The sequence below is a fragment of the Hemitrygon akajei genome, chromosome 12 (assembly GCF_048418815.1).
Source record: "Hemitrygon akajei chromosome 12, sHemAka1.3, whole genome shotgun sequence".
NCBI classification, from domain to species: Eukaryota; Metazoa; Chordata; class Chondrichthyes; order Myliobatiformes; family Dasyatidae; genus Hemitrygon; species Hemitrygon akajei.
In genome coordinates, this window is record NC_133135.1 from 25,320,285 (window position 1) to 25,336,323 (window position 16,039).

The 16,039-nt window shown below is 39.2% G+C and overlaps 1 protein-coding gene across 2 annotated transcripts in view; it reads right to left on the reverse strand.

Annotated features, from left to right (window-relative positions):
- Nucleotides 1-16,039, reverse strand: part of LOC140736808 (dihydropyrimidine dehydrogenase [NADP(+)]-like) — an 888,868-nt gene that overhangs the window by 470,971 nt on the left and 401,858 nt on the right. For both annotated transcript variants that reach the window (XM_073062742.1, XM_073062741.1), the window contains exon 9: nucleotides 3,792-3,899. In XM_073062742.1, the coding sequence (XP_072918843.1) occupies nucleotides 3,792-3,899 (108 nt within the window). The remainder of the gene's footprint in view (nucleotides 1-3,791; nucleotides 3,900-16,039) is intronic.

A 16,039-nucleotide genomic window follows, 5' to 3' on the forward strand; every position in this document is an offset into this window, starting at 1 on the left:
AAGAACGGATTTTAAAAGATTAGCCTTATTTGTCACATGTATGTTGAAAGGCGGAATTTACATCAACGACCAACGCAGTCCAAGAATGTGCTGGGGCAGGCCACAAGCAGTGCCATTCTTCCACTGCCAACATAGAATGCCCACAACGTACAACCCGTACATCTTTGCAATATCAGTGCAGGGAAATTGGAGCAATCGAAAAAAAAACCAGTCATGGCGAGAACGTACAAACTTTTTAATGACAGCGGCAGGAATTGAATGCTTGTCATTGCTGGTGTTAAGATTATGCTAACCACTACGCTAACATATACACAAAATATGGTGGAAGAGTAAACATTGGTCAAGGGAGAGGAAAGGATGAGGTCACCTTGTCCAGATTACATAGGGAACACTCATCTAAATGTTCTGCTGGTAAGCACAAACCACTTCTGCTTTCATCAGAAGTCCTACAAGTTATCCCCCTAATATTACTGACTACCATAGCATCAACTTGATATAAAACCAAAAGTCAAACCAACCACAATCAACACTCCAAATAAACTCTAAATAAAAGCATTCTTGTTAGTTTTTGCATCATGTTCTTCATGCTTGTGCTTGCTGACCAGATATCTTTTCTGTCTGACTGTTATTTTGCAGCCAAACCAGTGTCTACAGTGTCAAGGACTGGGTGGTTAGGGGAGGAGGATGTTGCCGATAATCAGTTGAATTTGGAGGATAATCTTAAACAGTTCAGCAGCAGAGGAATGGAACACTACAGGATGATCTCCAGTGGCCTAGGCTCATTGTCTCTCAGGCGACAGGCAGTGGGAGGAAGAAAACTTCTTAAAAGAACACAGCACATCAATGCTGCACATTACAGTGGTACTTACCTGGGCTGGAACCTGTCTTGTGATCTGCTGGTGGACAGATGGCTGGAGTGTTTTGTGACCCTCCAACCCACTTCACGTCCAATGGCAAATCTGAACTTGCAGGGCAGCAAGCTGATTCTGCAAGCCAACAACTTGAGGGTTGGCACCAGCACTGAAACATCAAGTGTCTGTTGCCTGTGGCACAGCTGAACATCAGCTGTCATATCATACTTAGATCCACGATGAATTAATGCAAGTGGCCACCATTTCAGTGCTAGAGGTTCTCTGTTCAAAGTTTTCCGCAAACACCTGCACTCAAAGTTCTCCACAAACACCTGCACTGTTCCCTAAATTACATGGTTACATGTAGTTCAGTATTGGTGTTAGTGGTATCACTGGTGAGGCTTTAGTGAAGAGATGTTCAACACACTATGCCTTTATTCACTGAAGCTCAGAAGATATCTAAACTTACATACAACATTCTGAGGAGACTTGATACGGTACATTGTGTAGGGATGTTTCCAGAAATAGAGGGTCTTCTTTCATCCCAAAGCATTAACCAATGAGAAAAGAAGGAATTTCTTCTTCATAAGGCTCATTATTCTTAGCGTGCTCTACCGTGAAACCTGAATCATTCAATATACAGTCTAAACACAAGAGGTTCTGCAGATGCTGTAAATCGAGAGTAACACATACAAAATGCTGGAGGAACTCATAAGGTCAGGCAGCTTCTACGGAGAATATCAGGCATCTATGGTGCTGATGAAGTTCTCAGCCTGCTCATCAACTCTTAATTCCTCTCCATGGATACTACCTGACCCACTGAGTTATTCCTGCATTTCGTGTATGCCATTCAATATATTGTTGAGATGGGCATTTTTTTTTGGGTCTGTAGCAGAGTCAACTGATATGAGGAAAGGTGGGAGGTAGAGTGAAGCTGAGATCATGATCAGATCAGCCGTGGGTTCAATGAGTAGCTGATGAGGCTTGAAGGACCCTCCAGCCTACTCCTATCCCTATTTGGTGCTCAGCTCCCTGACCTGGTTACAACTTATCCATCAGAAGATGACATTCACAAGGGCAGGGCTAGAGGTTAGCTAGGGTTAGAGGAGAGGGGAAAGTTATAGCTACAACAATTGTGCACTTGCACCTTTGCAGTCAGTGGAGTTTTCAGGATAATGAGAAGAGAAGATGTTATAACAATGTCAACCTCGGATTATTCAACCCCGTCATTGTCAATGTTTGTGAGGGTCACATAATCACATGATGTGATCGCTATGCTTGATATAAGCATTTATTGTGAGATGTGAGTGTGAGCTAAGTATACAAGGATAAGGTGAAGCACACAAGCCCAATTAGATCACTATTATTGTAGCTGAGATAAATAGGGCACTGCTAATATTGAGCGGATAGAATATGGCAATTGATTCACTGTGACCATGAACATATGCAAGAAGTCATTGAATCTACCGTGACACTGCAACAGATCCTTAAGTCTTAAGTTGCAGCACTGACCACAGTGACTCTGCAATTCCAATACAGTCTGAGCATATGTCTGGAGGTCCTCCCAGGAGAACAGAGGGCTTTGTCACTATTTCCCCCCTATTTTCACTAAGTCAGAACTTGAAAACTTGGAGATTGATTCTTCTAAGTGGTGTAATTCTTCACCATGTTCCAAGTCGAATTCACTCCTGGATGACACAAAATGACCTGTTACAAGGGAGCACATAGTCCTTTAAAAAATCCTGGCTAGCTTTAAGCAACATAAATCTGGTTTCCCTTACTAGCTCTTCATGGTATCAGTCCACAGTCAATGAACAGCACGCTAAGACTTTGATGCTCAGAAAAATCACGAGCAGATTGCATAAAGTTGCTGTGTAGTCTGCATTGCAATCAAGGGGTGTGGATTACATGCTTTTGCAGCATCCCTCACTGGATCTTACAGGCTATTCAATTTAGTCCCCAAACTATTCATGCCTGCCATCACAAAGACACAGGAAGATACTTAAGTAAATTGTAAAGCTGTAGATTTTACAATATAGAGATGAACCATATTAGTATCAAATTATTCTGTTTCAATGCAGGGCATTTTTATTCCTTTTAAAATGTATTCATATACATAATTTCACACCCAGCACCCTCAGAAAAGAGGCCTATTATTTTATCTTCTATGGATGACTGCAGGCTACATTGAATTGCAGATTTCAGCAGAAGATATCACATACATTACACTGAAGCAATCAAAAGACTCAATATCTAAATAAATCAGAAAAAGAAACTATTCGTCTTTGATCTTAATGCCTTTTTACTTTGCATCATGCATTTAGTTACTTTACTTTTTGAGGACAATGTCCTTAGGCCACTATACTGATTTTCTTGTCTTTGTTTTGTTAAAGAATGTACATATTCCGCCAGATGTTGAAATAGACTGGCACTGAGGAATAAAGAATTTGATTATTTTAGATTATAAGATCTCTACAAAAATTCCAAAAGTTGTCAATGTGCAAATTCCAAAGTTCAAAGTAAATTTATTATCGAAGTATGCATACAGTATGTCACCATATCCTACCCTGAGATTGATTTATTTACAGGCATTCACAGTAGACCAAATAAATGCAACAGAGTCAATGAATAACTACACACAGACAACGTCTGACAAACAATCCAGGTCTGCCGTCCTGTTAGAAAACTATAAATTGAAAGATACATTCACATTATACATGATAAAGGAACTTCGCTGACAGTTCTTTCACAAAATAAAAGTTCTAACATTTTATAAGCAAGTGTGTGTAATTTTATCTAGCAATAACAATGTATTATTTAATTTATGGGCATGGCATTTCATCTTTGCTTAATCATGTTAGAAAATTAATGATAAAGAGACCAAAAAAAATCTAACTCTAGCATTTAATTCTAAAATTAAAATTAAACCGTAAGTTCTACCTGTTTTGATGGCTTTTGCAACGAGGGGCAGGAATTCCTTCGATGTGTAGAAGCCATGTTCCACTGTTAAGCCTTCAAAGATGAGATCTCTATTTGGCTCTGGTAAACCTATTGAAATGTAGATTGCTTCATTAAATGATAATGCACAAAGTATGAGTTCTCTGCAGTCCTTTGCATCTTTAAAACAAATAGGATACTTTCATAATCTTTTTTACAGCCTACAGATGTAGACTGATAATTTGCAAAAAGTATTTCTCTAATAAATTGGCTGTCTGAAAGGACTTCTATACTTGTTAAATGCACTGGATTCCAGTTAATCGGGCAATTGGTTAATCAGGACAGCCAATTATTTGGGAAAACTATTAAAGAAAAAAAACTAATCAAGAAAATAGCCAGGATTCCCTTTGTTTACTTGGGACATCATGCCATTTAAGTGGGACAGGAAACTGTTGCCAAACAGTATCCAACTAGTATCAGTTGTGTGCACATGTGGACATTAGATACTACACACAGTTTAGAGAAAACAGTTTTTAAATAGTGTCTGTTGCATGTGTTTGTGTTCTTCAAGCAGTGATTTTTGTCATTGATAGTTGATGAGAAATAAGCAGTAAGACAATTCAGAACTGTTTTGCTCACTGCGACTTCAAGCATTTAGGATTGGAGATGCCAGAAACACCCAGGAGTGAAAATGGAATGATTTCACTTCTTCAACAAGTTAAGGCTATAAAGAATTTGAAAGTATCAACAATAATATTGAATGTTACAACGAAAATGAAGATTTGGAGGATGCAATCATCAAAAGCATTGTATGAAGTCAATCCATTATCTTCAACAGGTGTCTACACTGATTTTGTTCACTTACAGTCAATCAAAATAGCAAGGCAGTGTACACTGGATGAATTCCTTCATTGACAACTATTAGGAAAAATTCATAAGTTTTATAGTACTGTACTATATTGGTAGTGTTCTAATTCATTATGTATTTTGTTATGTATTTCATTTAAATACATAATTCCGTACACTGCTAAATAGTAGTCTTGCTTATACCTTTTTATCTATATTCATGAAACTTCAGCTAAATGGGGCAGCTGCTTAATTGTGTCAAAATGCACTAGCCGCGATGTGTCCAAATTAACTAGAATCCACTCTATATTGCAGTCAAAACCAAAATGCAGAAACATATAAGATAGATGTTCCCCTTGAACCTCAGCTTTTCTCTGAAATTATAACATAATACAACACCACTTGTATTGGTTCAGAAATTGTCATCATTTCCTTACATGAATTTTGTACAAATAGACCTATCTGAAATTGGCTAAAACATTATAGTACGTGTTTAAAAAAAGTTATAATTAATTTATCAAGGTTGTCAAGCACCTCCGTATCTTCTACCATTTAGAACCTGTGATGCATGAGCACTGTTTGCACATTTCCTTCCTGTCTGGTAAATCAATGCACTGCAGTATGTATTTAAATATTTATACTGCCAAGAAAGTCCAACATCCTGAACCAACTTTTGAAAGGCACAAATCCAGAAGGAAACACATATCATCTCCCACTATTTAGTTTTCTTTTTTATTTAGGGATACACCACGGTAACAGAGGCTCTTCCTGCCCAATGAGCCTGAGAAGCTCAATCACAACCATGTTAACGATTAACCTACTAACCCGAACATCTCTGAAATGTGGGAAGAATATAGAGCACCCAGAGGAAAGTCATGTGGTCAGGGGGGGAGAATGTCCAAACTCTTTACAGACAGCAGCAGAACTGTACCCAAGTCACCTATGCTGTATAGTACAACACTAACTGCTAAGCTTATCCAAGTCAGATCAATGTTTCACACCAGAGTTACACCAAGTCATATAAATATATTCGCATCATGCTTAGCATAATTTAACTTGCTATGTTTATGCATTTACAAAAAGCATTTTACTCCTGAATTCACATGAAAAGTGATGCATGCTTAATGAGTGCCTTACTGGTAATCACATTTGTTTGGCTAATGTGGACTTGCAGGCACCGTGATGAACAAAGACAAATTGAGGTGGAATGCTTATTTCATTAAATGACAATGGAACTCTGAACTTAACAGACATCATTTACAATTAGAGAAGAAACTAATAACTCACAAGAAATGTAGATCCCTTACCTTTACAGCAAAATTCACACACTTATGTTACCATTTTCTGATTTGTCTATTTGAATGAAATTACACTTGCGCATTATGTACACTCAAAAAGTTCTAATGATAAAGTGGTGTTTGTTAATCACCAGTGTCACTTACGATCTTCAGCAGCTGGCGAGTATTAGTTGGAGGTACCACCCCACATTAATTATGTACAAATATCATGCACATGACAGAAACTGAGCTGGCAAGAAAAATTCAGTTCAGAATAAGCTGCCCGACAGCAAGTTCCTAACAGTCACATAACAAAGTGCTGTGCTTGGAGTTCAGTGCTACAGCCCTAAATCCTGCTCACTGAAGGTATGGACAGGAAGAGTGGGGCCTTTCATTTGAATAGTGCAGGGTATGGGCAATCTCAGGATAATGGGCATTTTCTTTGCATTCAGTTTGCTCTAACGCAAACTGTTTACATCAGTTTTAGGTGTTTTTAAGTGATTTTATTTCTTCTAATATTTGGAGAAGAGAATAAAGTTTTTAAATGCTTTCATTGTTCAATTGATTTCCAATAGCTTATTAAAATCAAAGCCGCCTCTGAAATACAGAAGCATTCACGCCCAGCAAAGCCTGGAGCGTAGCTTTGACAGCTCGCCAGCCGTTTTACCTATTTCATGGGCATTGCTTGTTCAGGGCCACCCATGTGATGACTCGGCAACGTGCATTGACCTTGCTGTTTAAGACCGGCTTGCGAACTCCTAGCATGTCAACATCAGGGGAGCTGTGGAAGGAAGGCTTTGTGTGAGTGTCAACAGTGAGTGAGAATGGTTCCAGCAGCTCAATGTACACTCGGTGGTGACTTTCTTAGGTACACTTTTACCACTGCTAGTTCATGGAATTCATGTGGCAGTAAATGCATAAAAGCACGCAGACATGGTCACGAGGTTCAGCTCTTGTTCAGACCAAACATCAAAATGGGGAAGAAATGTGATCTAAGTGACTTTGACCATGGAATGACCGTTGCCACCTGTTATCTCAGAAACTGCTGATCCTGGATTTGAGTATCTCAGAAACTGTTGAAATCCTGGGACTTTCACACACAACAGTCTTTACAGTTTACAGAAAATGGTGTAAAAATCTAAAAAGTATCCAGTGAGTGACAGCTCTGCGAAAGAAAAGGACATGTTCGGCACAGCTTTGTGGGCCAAAGTATTGTGCTGTAGGTTTTCTATGTTCTATGTTCCATGTTCTGAAAAAGCCTTGTTAATGAGAGAGGTCAGGACAATGGCCAGAATGGTTCAAGCCGACAGGAAGGAGACAATAACTCAGATAACAACACCTTAATAGACAATAGACAATAGGCGCAGGAGTAGGCCATTCGGCTCTTCAAGACAGCACCGTCATTCAATGTGATCATGGCTGGTCATCCACAATCAGTACCCCATTCCTGCCTTCTCCCCATATCCCTTGACTCCGCTATCTTTAAGACCTCTATCTAACTAAAATAGTAGTGTGCAGAAGAGCATCTCTGAATGCACAACACATCATACCTTGAAGTGGATGGGTTATAGCAGCAGAAGACCACAAACTTACACACAGTGCCTCTTTATCAGGTACCTCCTGTACTTCCACGTCTTCAACATCATTAATCTTTCATAAATCAACCAGTCATGATTCATATTGCTTCATGAAGGATCACAACACTGCAGATTGACTATGATATTTGCTTATTCATGGTGTGAAGTACTCTGTGACATTATAATATTACTTTATGTAACATAAACCTTTCTCTCATGCCTGGCACATAATACTGCTGTATTTAACAAAGTACAAGCTACACAGTGTGCAAAACTATTGGGCCATATATTTTAAAATATTATTATCATTTGAAAAATCAATGATGTTGATTAAAAGTACTTTTAAAAGAACAACATAAGCACAATGTATTCTGCAGACACTGGAAATCCAGACCAACATACAAAATGCTGGAGGAACTCAGCAGGTCAAGCAGCATCTATGGAGAGAAATAAACAGTCGACATTCCACGCCAAAAACCATGGTTTTTATATGAATAACTTCACCGCCTTGCTTGTGATATGAATTCCAAGAGGATCATCATAACTGTTCCACTGTTTCAGGGGTGATAATGGACAACAGGGAAAACAAGGCAATTTCTTCTGTTTTGCATTAATTTAACTGCTACATTTAAAACAGTTCTCGGGCCAAGTTTGCCGACGATTGTAACGTTGAGTACCTGGCTTCTAATTCACCATCAAAGGTGATAAAATTATTGTGATAATTTCAAACCACACAAAAGATCAAATGCTAGTAATTGTTAGGATAGTAGCAGTAAACCTTATGTCAACAGCTATACATCAGATGGCACCATTAAAGAAAGCGCACACTTAACTTCAGCCATACAATATGTAATTAAATCTTGCCAGCTGCACAGATCAGCCAGTAAAAAAACGACATGGGAAATTGGAAACGTGATCTACCAAAGCATCTCCAGTAATTGATTTGATCAAGCACAAACATGCACTTTGCATTGAATAGTTTATTCGGAGCACTGATGCATATTCTTCTCTGTGTCCTCTGGTAATCAAATGCCCCCTCTAGACTAGGTACGTAACAAAAACAAAGACATATGTTTTCATAGACCTACCAGCCACTGACAGCAACAGCGTGACTACCAGGATTAATATTTATACAGTGCTTTTCACATATTGAAGCACACTAGGATACATTATAAGAGGAACACACTACGATGATCTAAAAGTGGAGAAAGCACATGAAAGTATCCTCAAAGGGGAAATCAGTCAAGTCTGGCAAGGGACTAAGTAAACCAGAGAGGTTTGGAAAGAAATAGCTGCAGGATGTACCAGCTGGGAATGGAAGAAGCGAGGAGATGAGCAGTAAGAATTTCAAACGATTGGTCAGATGAGACCTTGGAGGAAAATAAGGGCACATATATTGAAGTTATGATACAGACTATGTTGAACTGGAAAATTTATGAATCAGACCATAAACACAATACGTTGACTCTTTATTAGTTTCCATAGATGCTGCCTGACCTGCTGAGTTTCTCCAGCATTTTGTGTGCTTTATGAATCAGATCTACTGTTCACTTTTAAACAGGCACTTGGAGAGATAAGGCTTAAAGTAGGGGTTCGTAACCTGGGATCGACAGACCCCTTACTTAATGCTATTGGTCCATGGCATAAAAAGGTTGGGAACCTTTGGTTTAAAGGGATACAGGCCAGATCTGGAGAAATGTGACCAACTTAGTTGGGTATCATGGCTGATATGGACTGGATGGGCTGAGGGGCCTGTTTCTGCTGTAAGCCTGTTACCTGGGCTTGAATTTTACTCTATCTGGCTCGAAGGTCATTGATGAAACCAAGGCAGCATGCTTCAGGTACAAGCAGCGTGCTGCTTTGGCAGAAAAGATTTGATATCTGGTGATACCCCACACCCAGGCTCACTGGCTGCCAAGAGTTATTACTCAAGTTTAATGTTTGGGAATGTCAGCTTCATCCAATTCCTTCTAAAAAATAAACGTATCAGGAAAAATTAAACTTTTTAAAAAGCTGATTAAAACTTACACTTAACAAGCATTCAAATGAAGTTCATTAAATCAGATAATCTTATCTTCCACCTGGCAACCTATTTCTTCCCTTGGTTTCACCATTACCTGAGGCAGGACTCCAGGTAGACTTCCTACTCCAAGAGTTGGGAAATGTCCTACTGGACGCCGTGATGAGCCCACCAGTGCAGCACAGGTGCCCTGTAGCCTATCCTCTGCTAAGTGGGAGATGGTGTATGCTATAAACACAGGAGATTCTGCAGATCCCGGAAATCCAGGGTGACAAACAGAAAATACTGAAGCCACTCAGCAAGTCAGGCAGCTTCTATGGACAGGAATAAACTGTCAACATTTCGGGCTGAGATCCTTCATCAGGACTGGAAAGGGAGTGGGAAGAAACTAGGACAAGAAGTTGGGGGGAGGGGAAAGATTACAAAAGGATGGGCAGGTAATAGGTGAAGACAGGTGAGGAGAAGGTGGGTTGGTGGGGAAGGGACCGTAAGAGAGAAACTAGGTGGCGATAGATGGAAAACGTAAAGGGCTGAAGATAAAGGAATCTGACAGGAGAGGAGAGGGGACCACGGGGAAATGAGAAGGAAGAAGGGTATGTGAGGAAGGTGATGGGCAAGTGAGGAGAAGAGAAGGGGTAAGAAGGGAGCTAGAATGCTGAATGGAAAAACAGAGAAGGGGGAGGGGTAAATTTTGGCTGGTATGCATGGATCTCGGTGGAATCTTGGCTCCAATGCAGATGTGAAATCTGAGATGATGAAGTGGTCAATAAGGGATTCAGCCCAGAGCTGGATTAAAGCAAGAAGTAAAGTTTCAGAGCTGGAAAGTGGGATTCCTAACAACATAGTGCAGGATGCAAACTATAAATGCATTGGAGATGAGTATTTGAGGATACTTAAGAAAATGCAGATGATGGAATGTCCAGCAACGTGGAAAATACTGGTGGAACTCAGTAGGTCAGGTAGTATCTATGGAAGAAAATACTCAGTTGTTGTTTTGGGCCTCAACCCTTCATCAGGACTGTTAAACATTGAGGATAAGTGCCTTTCAGAGCAGTCTGAGAAGGCCTGAGTTAGTCCTGAAGTGAAGGCCACGAGGTTGACAAGTTTGGAGGTCAATGAGTTTGGATGTCAGCAAGTCTAGAGATTGAAGCTCAAGATTGGTGCATTTGGAGGTCAGAGGCTCAATGACTAGAAGTCCTAAGTCCTTGGTCTGGAGGTGGCCTGCCCTGGGGTTGGAGGCCTATCTATGTGTATGCGTGGCGGGGGTGGGGGTGAGAAAGGGGGTTTGCTTTGCTGTAGTTGATTGCCGTAAGCTGGCTGTGTGTTGTTCTGCTGAACACTGCGGTCATGCTATGTTGGCATCAGAATTTGTGGCACATTTAAGAGCTGCCCCCAGCACATCCTCAGACTGTGCTGATCAGTAACGCAAATGATGCATTTCACAATATGTATCAATGTACATGTGATTAATAAATACATCTAAATCTAAAGTAGCTGGGTGGGGCAGATGGAAACTAATTGGGTTGGTTGAATTTTATTGGAGGTTTAAAAATTAATATCTAAAATTCAAACCACACTCATGAGGCCAAGTCTGGGCTCTATAGAATTCAATCAAGCAGGACTGAATCTCCATATCCCTGTGTCAATTATCTACTGCAGTACAGTAAAGCTCAGAGCCATGGAACATGTTGCTGCTGTGGGGAATAAAACAAAATGGCTCTGGCTCCATGGTATTGATGTCTAAGGGATTCCTTGGAGAAAACTGCAGCAACCCTTTCAAAGGGGAAGATAAAGTTATTTTGGAGGAAGGTTTGGTGGGTAAGAAATGGGCTGTGGGCAGGTTTGAGGAAACTGTAGCTGATAAGAGGAATGGTGGTCTGACAGTAATCGGTTCATTCAGAATCTTGGACAGTTCGGTGGTCAGTTGCTCATAAGGAATATATTCCACGGTAGTGTTATGGTTTGCGCGACACTATTACAGATTTGGGCGCCGGAGTTCAGAGTTCAATTCTGATTTCAACTGTAATGAGTCTCCCCGTGGATTGCAGAGGTTTTCTCCGCGTCATCTGGTTTTCTTCCACAGTCCAAAGACGTACTGGTTATGCACTAATCTTGAGCTTCAACCTCTAGACTTGCTGACATCTAAACTCAGTGACCTCCAAACTTGTCGACCTCTTGGCTTTCACTTCAGGACTAACTCAGACCTTCTCAGACTGCTCTGAAAGGCACTTATCCTCAATGTTTAATGTCATTGGACATTGTAAAATGTTCTGATTAGGCTGGGGTTAAATTGGGGGGTTACTGGGTGCCACAGCTCAAAAGGCCAGAAGGGCCTATTCTGTGCTGCATCTCTAAAAGCACATAGATAGATTAATAAATTACATACATTTAGGGAATAAGGGTGATGGGAATTGCCAAGTGAAATGATATACTGGAATTGGTTTAAGCATTCAAAGAGATGAGAAAAGGGACATAGGAGCTGATGTCTTCTTAAGACGAAGAATGCTTACAGATAATTATTGTAAATTTTTCATATGAGGAGTAGTTGGTATGTGGAGTTTGCTACCACAGACAGTGGACGAGGAAGGAATATTTGAGGGGCATGGAGACAATGAGTAAGGCATGGAGGGATACTGAATTACTGCAGACAAGTGGGCTTGGTATAGATAGTTGGTATGGATGAGATGGACTAAAGGGCCTGTTTCCATGCACCATTTCATGGTAATGATCATCAGCTTACTCTGCTTATGTCTCCTGCAATTCAGTGTGAGGTGTGATAAAGGGACAATGTTCATGACAGGGTTTGAGTTTTGTAATGGGATTAGTCACAATGACGAACTGTCATTTAACTAGAAGAACTAATAACTCATCCAAGGCTTGACGTCGATGAAGAAATGAGACCGTTTAAAAGCAGTAACAGAATCAAGAATGGTAGTTCTTCCTTTTCTTTATTAATACTACCCACTGAAAATGGAATGAACTAATAAAAATAACTAACAATAAATCTGGAAAAGAAAAGGAGAAAAGAGTTAAACTACATTGTATTTCTAGGCAATATGTTCTTTTTACTGAAATCTTCACAATTTGAAATTTTACAATGCAAAAATACTCCTGACAAATCTAAAACTGGTAAGCATAAACAGATTTTAATTATAAAGCAAGAGTACAATCTATTTATGTACTTACTAAGTCCACCATTAAACCTCAACCCACTGCAGATCTCTGTGAAACAAGGTTCTATGAAACAATTCCTTTGCATTGTTTCCCCTTCATTTATAAATCTCTTAATTACTGCCCTAACATACATCATGCTCTGTGTTGTACATTCAATATTTCTAACTGCAACTAATTAATGTCTCACACCAGCTCATTTAACCTAACTCTATAGATGCTTCTTCTAAATGACAACAATTTATCTATCCATGGTAATTATGAGACCATCTACTTTTTTCTCTGATGTGTTGCCTTTCATTCATTTACCAACAGCACCCCCACACCACCATGTTAAATCATCTTTAGTGTCCCTTGTAGTCTCTCACCATACTTAAGGCGAACGACAAAACATGTTTTATTCTCAAACAACAACTGCCCAATTCTTTCAAATGAATAGGAAAAACATCTCCAATCTGAATGATGAAAAGGACAATGCCACAGTGGTATATATATATGACTTCTTTTTTGCCACTGCTATTATTATCGTTGCCAGTATCAAATATTCACTTGTTTAGGAGCATTCTTCCCGTAAATAGGACTTGGGCAATTTCTATAAAACATCACTTTGACATTTTGCTGAGAACACACATTGATATTAAAATGGCCATACAATTTAATTATCTTATTACTGTAAAAATTCACATAATACCAAACTAAATTGCTGAGAGTTTCAGACATTGGTCTGCAATGCACGTTCCAGGCTAAAACCTATTATTAATGCATTTTTCCTGCAGTTCTTTGAGCTAGGATGGTAATAAAAAGCCCTTTCCTGCAGCAGTTACTTGACCTGTGATAAACTAACCTATCGCAACTTCATTCATTATTTCTAAGTGATGGGTTAGCCCTATTCACATATGCATAGAGCCCTCTTCCCAGGTGTTGGAATAACTTGCCCTATATGCCTTGCGGTCACTCAACTGTGCCCTCTAAAACTGTGCAATAGTGTAGATCATGACACCACCTCCCAGAAATCTCTAACTTTCACAATCAATAATATTTGTAACCTGTAAGTGCACAGTTGAGTGGAACACAAGCCATGCCCTATCCTCGTTAACCAGATTGAGCTCTGATACTACAACATATTCCCCAGTGTCTCGTATGATCAATTTTAATTTCCTGACCAGGAATAAAACAACACATGCAGTCAGTCCTGGGCTCACTTCTAAAGGGCGTTATAGATTTCTATGTCTGCAGTGCGAATAGAAAGATTAATTCATTCAACACTTCAAGGAAAGAATACATTTAAACTATTATTCTTTCTCGTTATCCTCAATGCATTTTAGTCTACCTTTATTGATAGTGCAAGTTATAAAATTAAACTTTATTTGGCAACTCACAACATTTTTTTGTTAAAGCATCATTGTGATTGAAACATAAGAGATGAAATTCTGTGTTCTTTAATCAATTTTACATTACAGGGTAATCAATTCAAATAGTTTCTGTCCGAGTATATAAAAAAAAGGGACTGGTTGTTTGACTGGTTGTGAAACATCTCGGTTACAAGCAGGATTTAATTAAGGCACTCTCTTTTGTTTCAATTTGCCTACTGAGCATTTTGTAGAACAAATACATTTCTGTTTTCCAAAGGCAACTATAAATTCTGCCAGTGAAGTAAACATTTTTCCTTTAATAGCTTCCTGGAATAAACTGAAAAATTCTAACATGCATATATTTATAAATTATAGATATGTCTGGAAACAGAAATAAAGAGAGCCTGTATACAACTAATCAGATCCCACAATACAATTTGATACAACTTAGCAGAACAGCTGGCTGTGCATTTCTCTCTACATGAAGGCGGATTTTATAACAAAACACCAATCATCAATCATTACCTCATTACTGAAGTGTCATCTGGACTTAGTCTAAATATATTTTGGCTTGCTGCCACTCTAAAATGTTCAATAAAACATCCTTAAGGCTCTCCATGAGATTAGCTAACGTTACCCACATACAATGTATGATTAAGGAACCTTAACATTGTCATAGTTTAATAGCTAGAGCTATTTAAGCGAGGTTAGCATTTTTTTTTTCTGTATTGCTTAGTTTATCTCATGCGTTATATTTACGCTTTATTTTCAATCTTATACTGTTGAAAAGAAACAAATCGGGAGGGAAGATATTTTCTAAACAACAAATATCAATGGTGCAGATTCTTAAAACTAAAGCTTGAATGTTTATGAATTAAAAATTGTATAATTGACTCATAAACTAATAAATCTAATGCAATTTCTGTAATATGTTCTGTCAGAAAAAACCATCACAATAAATTGGAAGTTTTTAAGCAAGGTAGATGCTGGGCAGAGGGTTGCATAGTAAGGCTAACAACACTCAGTGATGTTATCTGGCAAATCAAAAGCAACTCCCAAAGCCACACAAATGGACGTAATTGAGGAAATATGTTAATTTATGTTTCCTGGTTTACATTTTGCATGTATCTAAAAAGGATCTGCACTGTTGTATTGGTTAAAGTGCCACAGCATTGCTTCACTCTGCGCACACAAGCCAACTACCTCCTTGCAAAGATTTTACGCTGGAAACAACCTCCGGAAATGTAACATTTCGCTCAAATGCTGCGAATTCAATGGCAGGTACTAACGTAATGATTAGCCTGTTCTTCATCTCCAAGAAAAAAATACATGTAAATGATCATATTATTTTGACATAAAGTAGTATCTTTTTCTGACTCATAACAAGTGATCTACTCTGTACATATGATCAAATAATTCATTTATATTTATTTATTGAAATATAGTATGGAATAGGTCCTTCTGGGCCTTCGAGCCCCATTGAGCTGTGCCACTCAGCAGTCCCTGATTTAACCGTAGCCTAATCATGGAACAATTGACAATGACCAATTAACCAACCAACCGGTACATCCGTGGACTGCGGGAGGAACCCAGAGCACTCGGAGGAAACCCACACGTTCATGGGGAGACTGTACAAACTCCTTACAGGCAGCGGTGGGAATTGAACCCTGTTCATTGGTGCTGTAAAGCATTGTGTAGATGCTGTGATACTGGCTGTCTTTTCATGTTTAGGTGATTGGATATGGTAACAATGAGGTAAGGAATACCTGAATTGGGAGTCTGCCATATTCAAGCATGCTCCAATACTTATTTAGATCACGTTGTTCTCCTCGTTGGCTCGGCCTCACTCTCTTGCCTGCACCCTATAATCCTGATTTAGCAATGGCCCTAAAATCCATTTCAATCTTGAAATTTTTGTGGCTATCTGGACGAAAGAGTATCAAAGACTCACAGCCCTCTGAGTGAAAAATATCCTCCCCAGCTCACCTTTAATTGACATCCCTTCTGC